This window comes from Camellia sinensis, chromosome 5 (genome assembly GCF_055761805.1).
Source record: "Camellia sinensis isolate YWXY chromosome 5, ASM5576180v1, whole genome shotgun sequence".
Lineage (NCBI taxonomy): Eukaryota > Viridiplantae > Streptophyta > Magnoliopsida > Ericales > Theaceae > Camellia > Camellia sinensis.
In genome coordinates, this window is record NC_138965.1 from 36,148,624 (window position 1) to 36,156,702 (window position 8,079).

The 8,079-nt window shown below is 35.1% G+C and overlaps 1 protein-coding gene across 1 annotated transcript; it reads left to right on the forward strand.

Moving 5' to 3' along the window:
- Nucleotides 1-3,501: 3,501 nt before the first annotated feature.
- Nucleotides 3,502-7,732, forward strand: LOC145790076 (uncharacterized). Its single transcript, XM_082867930.1, has 2 exons — nucleotides 3,502-3,721; nucleotides 6,449-7,732. The coding sequence occupies exon 2, from the start codon at nucleotides 6,950-6,952 to the stop codon at nucleotides 7,481-7,483; it is 534 nt and encodes a 177-aa protein (XP_082724056.1). The 5' UTR covers nucleotides 3,502-3,721; nucleotides 6,449-6,949; the 3' UTR covers nucleotides 7,484-7,732.
- Nucleotides 7,733-8,079: the final 347 nt, after the last annotated feature.

Below are 8,079 nucleotides of genomic sequence, written 5' to 3' on the forward strand. Positions count from 1 at the left end.
AAATGAACTCCACGGTTTCTTTCTTCATGTTGGGCCACCAAAAAGCTTGTTTGAGATCTTGGTACATTTTGGTATTTCCAGGTTGCATAGCCAATCTAGATTTGTGAGCTTCTTCCAAAACCCTTCCTTTAATTTCGGGGATGTTAGGAACACACAATCTTCCCTTGAATATCAACACTTAAGCTTCCAAAGAAAATCCTGGTCTCGGTTTTGCTTCCGTCTCATCATGTACTTTCTTGAGGAATTCATCCTCCAATTGCCTTTGTTTAATTTCCTCAATAATAGCCGGTTGTGCGGTCATTGCGGCCAACATTCCATCTTGTTCATGCAACATAATTTCCACCTCCATTCTTTCCAAGTCAAGTAATAGTTCATTCCGCTCCATAAGCAAACATGCTAAGTTTCCTGTTGACTTTCTACTAAGAGCATCCGCTACCGTGTTGGCTTTGCCGGGATGATAATGAATCTACAAGTCATAATCTTTGATGAGTTCTAACCACCGTCTTTGTAACAACCCCGACCCATTATTAATGTTTATTCATGCTTAATTACGCCTAATAAGAAATTAAAGTGAAATTTTGCATCATGCATTGTTTTATTTGTGTTTATATTTGTTTAACGTAGAAAGATCTGTTCATGTTTCCGTTTCAGTTTACGAATTGAAGGCCTTATTGGCATCCGGTTCAGAAATTGGCTTGATTTATGTGTTAATTAGATTTTTTTTTTTTTAGAATTTTATAGTAGGTTTAATTAAAATTTGATTCAGAACGAAATAATTAGAATAATTAATGCTCAATTAAGCCCAAATTAATGAACTTATTAATCAAGCCTATATAAGGCCACCTCATTACCTCCTACACACTTTTACACTTCCATTTCCTTTTGCTTGACTATCAAAAACGTGTGAGAGTGGGAGAGAAGGAAATTAAGCTCAATTGTAGAGTGATTGTTAGAATTTGGAGGAGATTGAAGTGAATTCAAAGGAATTAAACTCCAACATGAAGAATTTGAGCCTTAGGTAAGACTTCAACTCACATTTTGTAAGCTTAGACTCAATTACATGTGAAATCAACAAGAAATGAAGTTGTTATGCATTATTCAAAGAGAATTGAGATTAGATGATAGAATTGAACATGACTCATACATGCATGTGCATATCATGAGGTTTTGAAGTTGTTTTTACAAGAATTCACACATGCATGTTCATATCTTGGTTTTGTTAAAAGAATTCAACTTGTTTTTGAGTTTAATGACTCGTTTAATCATGTTTTGGGAAGTTGAAATTCATGATATTACATGTAAGTTATGTTATTTCATGTTTCAAACTTTGTTTAATACAATTGGCTTAGCTTTTGGGCTTACTTTTGCAAAATAGTTTGTAATTCATCATGTACTATGAGTTTCCTAATGTTTTACTAAGCTTTGACCCAAAAGAATGTGTTTTGAAGGTTTGGAAATTGAATTTTGAGCTTGGGAGCGAATCTGGAAGTTCCAGAATTCTGCTCCTACGCTCGAGCGAAGGAGTCTACGATCGAACGACCACTCTGTGTCTTGTACCTCCGCTCGAGCGACCAAAGGTTGGCTCGAGCATGAAATGCATGCTCCTAGAAGTCTGAGTGTTTTGCAGACCGCTCGAGCGACAAGAGTTGCGCTCGATCGAGAACTTGAGTCTCACGCTCGAGCAAGCGTCGAGCGGGAAAACTAAGCAACCAGTACTTTTACAGACCCCTCGAGCGACCACTATATTTTTGCATGTCCGCTCGAGCGAAGAAAGCTACGCTCGAGCGAGACCCCAGCTTTCAACAATTTTTGTTAAGTGTTTTCAGGTGCAATTTAATATCCTCATTGCATCCTAGGCACTCCTAGGCTATTATTAAGACTCAATAAGAGGTAAAGACTTAGCAACACACTAAGAATGAAACGAAAAAAGTTAAGTAATAACCAAGTGTGTGTTTCATTACACGTATCTGTTATGTTTGGTGTAGGTCACGAGCTGTGAGCAGTTGATTCATTTGTTTACTGCCAAGGCTATTTGTGAGTAATAATTCTGTAAAGTTATGTTTGACTTTAATTATTTTCTGATGACACGAAATGATTAGTTTTCTAAAATACTATGTTTCGTATGAATAAATAAATGTCCAATTTTCTTGAAAGTAATCGTGGTGTCCTTAGCAGAGGCCCTCACCCAAGGGACATAATACTGTGGCTTATGGTCATGAGGCCCTCGCCCGGGGGAGATAATACCGTGGTACAGGCTTTCACCCGGGAAAAACAATAACGTGGCTCATGCATAAGATATGTTACCCGATACTGGAGGTTCCTTTTTGGAACTTGATATGCTTGACCAAAGAGACATGTTTACACTAATGGATGTTCGACGCATGATTTGAATCTGAAAAAGACTAAGACTCTGTTTCCACTATAAACCTGATTATGATTCTAATTTGCTATGGGATTTGAAATATGTTTTGGGCATCATTCATTGAAATCTTTACTCTATTATTATTCACTGGGCTTCCACTCACTATTTATATTATGTATGTAAGTGACCAGGTGCGTGACCAGACCCAAAGTTGAGGATCTGGTATCTCTATTTTGTTAGCCAGCCATTGTGCCTCCGAGGAGGTCCCCTTTTGTGTGCAAGTCAAGTCTAAATGGCATAAGTTAAGACCTTGTATTTTTAGTAATACGAACAAGTCTTTTGTTATGTGTATATTGGGCTATACCCCTTTTTGGGCTACAACTGTATTAAATGTGATGAAGATTACTGCATTTTGATGTCACGTGTATGTAAACATATTACATAAGGTTTTAAATTTTTATCCCATGTATGTTTGTACGGCTCTATGGACTATGTCTTATTGGTACACTTGCTTCTGCAGCCTTTAATTATATGTTATCCTGTTAAGAGGCCTTTGGTAATCCAAGGATTACTGGTCGGTTACGACACTAAACCTATAGGGGCAGGTTCTGGTCGTGACTGTCTTTGTCACATATTAAACTCCTTTTGAGAAACATCACTGTAAATAACAAACTCTTTTATACTTGACAATAAGGCAAGGATTGATGCTGTTGTGAGTCTTGTCTTTAATTCTTGGAAGGCAGACTCTCCCTATTCTGTCCACTCAAATGGAACACCTTTTTGGGTTAACTAGGTAAGCGACACCGCAATCTTGGAGAAATCTTTAACAAATCTTTTATAGTAACCCGCGTACAACTGTAACATTGGTAGGAGTAGGCCAATTTACAATAGCTTCTATCTTTTGCAGATCAACAAACACACCATCTTTGTTAATTACGTGCCCCAAAAACACAACTTCACTCAACCAAAATTCACACTTCTTTAATATATAATTTCTTGTCCCTAAGGCCCTGTTTGTTTGCAGGATATGAAGATTGAGATTGGATATTATATCCAATGGGACCCACATATCCCATGTTTGCAAATTTTGTTTGAAGGGGATATAATATACCTCCGGAGTGTATATCCCCCAAATTTGAAGGATATACAATCCCAGTCCCCCTTGTTATATCATATCCCCTCGTCTGGGATATGAGTTAAAAAGTCCAATATACCCTCGTCTATCTTATATACACAGACTAGGGCTCCGAAAATATATGCAGCTCATATACATCCAGCAGAAGAGAAAAAGGCTCTGGTTTACATCGTGTAGATCTGCTAAATTTTGTGACTGATTTCCGTTGGCAAGACTTCATTCCGGTGATTATCATCTTTTCCCTCTACCTTGCTTTCTTTTTTTTTTTGATTTTCTGGTTTTAGGTTTTGTTTGTACGATTTTTAACAAAAATCGATTGGAATAAACCCACTGTTTTTTGGAACAAAAATCGTAAAGAAGAGGGCCAGAAACTTGTGAAAGTTTTAATCTAAATTGATTTTTGGAACTTTGATTTCTAAACCCACTGATTTCTAAATTTATTTTTGGAACTTCGATTTCTAAACCCACTGAGATAACAGAAAGTTTTTAAACTGATTTGTAAACCCACTGATTTGGAACTTTTGAAACTTTTTGGCTCTTTTTGGAATAAACCCACTATTTTTTGGAACTTTTTGTTCAATCTAAAGAGGGCTTTGTTTGTTTTGTAATCAAATTCGAGGGCTTTGTTTGTTTTGTAAACCCACTGAGATAACAAAAGAGGGCTTTGTTTGTTTTGTAATCAAATTCGATTCAATTAGTAAAAACTTGTCTCTGTTTCATTATTTTATTGGAACCAGATTTATATCTCTGTTTTATTTATTTATTTATTTATTTGGGGCTTTGATTCAAGCAATAAAATTTATTTGTTTTGTATGTAAAGTCTAGGAATTTGATTGAATCAAACTCTTGACATTAAAAAAAATAAAAATAAATAAATAATCTATGAAGAGTTTGATTTTTTTACATAATTAGATTTTTATATATTGGAAAAGACAGTTTAAAGATAATCTGATTTTATATCCAGATTTTATATAATCAATAAATAAAGTTAGTTTACATAATCAGATTTAGTTTACATAATTAGTTTATATCCAGATTATAAAAATAAATAGTTTATATCCAGATTATAAAAATAAATAAAGTTAGTTTACATAATCAGATTTTATATCCAGTGAGTTGGGAAAGTTAGTTTACATGATAAGTTTACATAATAAATAATCTGATTTTATATATTAGGAAAGTTAGTTTACATAATAAGTTAGTTTACCCACTGATTTTTGATTGAATCAGATTTTATTTTACATAATCTGATTGTTTACATGGGGCTGTTGTGAATAATAGTTAGCATTGATTTAGCTATCTATTTGATTGCTTTGGTTATTTAATTTACTTATGCACTGTTTCTTTTCATAGATGGCAAGTAATAAAGGATTTGATGGTAGGAGGGACCTCATTGAGGCCTACGTTGCCCTACAACATATTGTATCATCCATGAATTATACTTGTGGAGTTTATATAGTCGTTTTGCATGCTGCACTAGAAAGATTTGAGGCTATGAGGAAAATAAGTAGAAATCCTAATCCTTTTAAACAACAACTTGACCACGTAAATAGGTTGGTCAGAGATAATGATATAGATTGCCATGAACAACTACGAATGAATAGGCATACCTTTCTGCACTTGTGTGGGCTTATCAGAACAAAGGGTGCGTCAGATTCAAAATATGTTGTGGTAGAGGAAAAGGTTGTTATGTTCTTGACTGTGCTTGGGCACCACCATAAAAATCAAAATGTCAAATTCAATTTTATGAGGTCTGGTCAAACAGTTAGTAAGTATTTCAATGATGTGCTTAAGGCTGTGCTTCGACTGCAAGGTGTCTTACACCTGAGCCAATAACTGCTGGGTGCACAGATGATAGGTGGAGGTGGTTTCAGGTAAATGCTAGTTTTAGTAATTCTTCATGTTTGATAAAAGTTATAATATTCATAATTACAATTTAATAAGTAATAATTTATTTTTGGTAATTTTTGGTAGAATTGTCTTGGTGCACTTGATGGCACCTATGTTAGAGTGCTAGCTCCTGCAGTAGATAAAGCAAGGTATAGATCAAGAAAGGGTGAAATTGCGACTAATGTCTTGGGTGTTTGCTCCCATGACATGCAATTCATATATGTCTTACCTGGATGGAAAGGTTCTACTTCAGATTCTAGAGTACTTAGAGATGCCACAAGTAGACCAAATGGGTTGAGAGTGCTAACGGGTACAACTGCATTTCACAATATCTTTACTATGTATAACCTTTGGACTTGCACTTAAATTATGTGATTATATAATTATATAATCCTACATTATTACAGGTTCCTACTATCTAGTTGATGCGGGCTATACTAATGGGGATGGCTTTTTAGCACCTTATAGAGGACAACGTTACCACTTGTCCACTTGGAGGGAAGGGGGTGCCCCAACTAATCTAGAGGAGTTCTTCAATATGAAGCACTCCGCGGCTCGTAACATAATAGAGAGATGTTTTGGTCTTCTGAGGCTTAGATGGGCAATATTGAGAACATATTCCTATTTTCCAATCAAGACCCAATGTCGAATTATCACAGCTTGTTGTCTTCTACACAATCTCATCAAACGTGAGATGCCTATGGATCCATTGGAGGTAGACTTAGATGACACATTGCCAAATAATCAAGAAATAAGGGACGAGTACATTGACATAATTAAGGGATCTGACCAATGGAGTAATTGGAGGGACACTCTAGCTAACCAAATGTATAATGAGTGGTTAGCTAATAGGATGTAAAATTAAGTACTATTTTCATTGGATGTAATGTTTTTTAATACTTATGTTGTGTAGTGAGTTGGAGACTTGTAACTTAATAGGATGATGTAGACATGTAACTTATTTTATGTTTCAGTTATTTATTGAAGATATAACTTAATAGGAGTGTTTGTTTGGTTGTCTTAATAAAATTATTGTTCTGTTAAAAATGGTTGCATGTTAGGTATGGATGACACAACTGTTACTAGTGAATGTCGAAAAAAGGGTAAGGGAAAGGCAACTGCTTCCTCATCAAGAGGTCATAGAGTGTGGACTCCGAAAGAGTATGATGTGTTGATCCAAGCCATGACGGATCTGTTCAGTGAAAAATGGAAGGCTGACAATGGTCTGTTCAGGTGTGGATTTTACTCTGAATTGGAGAAGCTTATCATATTGGCTTTTCCTGGAACTGATCTTCGTGCATCCCCTTATATCGAGTCAAAGATCAAATTTTGGAGAAGACAATACAATTTGCTTACTGACATGCTTCGCTTGAGTGGCTTTGGGTGGGATGACTCTAAGAAGATGATTTTGGTCGACAGTGACCAAGTTTGGCAAAACTATGTCAAGGTAAAAAACTTACCTTAACCATTTTGCATTATTTAACCATTTTGCATTATTTATTAACTAGAAATATAAATTTTGAAAAACTGTTGTTTTGTAGAGGGAGCCAGATGCCAAGGGCATGAGAAATGTACCTTTTATTTACTACGAGGACTGGGTAATTCTCTTTGGCAAGGATAGAGCCACTGGAGTCTTGGCTGAAGGACCTGCTGACATGGTTGATGCCATAGAAAAAGAGGACCAAACTACTGAGGAGTGTTACACTCCAATTGTTGATCTGTCTGATTGTTCCTTATCAGCATCTGGGACTCCATGCAACCAAGGTGGCTCAGGCACAACTTCTAAGAAAAGAGCTAGGGAAGCTGAAGGTATTGCAAAGGGTCTTGTTGATATGGTTGTTGAGTTTGGTTCCTTCTTCAAGAAAACCAACACTACCATGGAAGAAATTGCTCATAGGATTGGGTATGCCCAAGACTTGTCTCAAGCTAGGAAGCTGGTTAATGGGGAACTAGCCAAGTTGCGACTGAACACAAATGACAGGTTGGGAGCAGCTATCCTTATTGTGAAGGATGCTGAAAGGGTTGATTTGTTCTTTAGCTTGCCTGAAGAAGAAGAAATGGAATGGGTATGTTTGTTGTTGGCTGGGTGTGTTTAAGTGTGTTTGCTGTAGGCTAATGACATATATCTATCTATATATTATAATATTAGTATTGCTATTCCTCCTCAGGCACATGTGGAGTGCCTATTTTGCATAGTAATTAGGAGGATTAGAAATATTTTGGCAGACTAACTGGTTTACATCCCCTAGAAATGGCTTTTGTACCTAGTTTCAATCTAATTGTTGGGGTTATAAGTAAGCTAAAGTATTCTTAATATTAGTATTGCTTAATTTTGTTGGAATGATGCTTAATATATTAAGTTGAAGGTTATCTATTGTAAAAAAATGTTATCATTTACTTACAATGAATGAAGGTTATTTTTAATTATAATGGCTTGGATTATTTTATAAGAATAATGATGTGTGATGAATGAATGAATAAAGATGTTATTTTTTTTCATTCAATGATTATTTTGTAAGATAAAATTTTTTAGAATAAATATTAGTTTTTTTTGGGGGGGGTAAAATTATTGAATTTAATATAATATAAATTTTTTTATCAGTGGACATTAGTTTAATATATATATTTTTTTGTTTTGAAAAATTATTGAATTTAATACGAATATTTAATTTGTTCAAATAAAAAATAATAT

Bases quoted from the DNA above. Each gene is read 5' to 3' on its own strand.
- LOC145790076 (XM_082867930.1), top strand. From the start codon at position 6,950: ATGAGAAATGTACCTTTTATTTACTACGAGGACTGGGTAATTCTCTTT.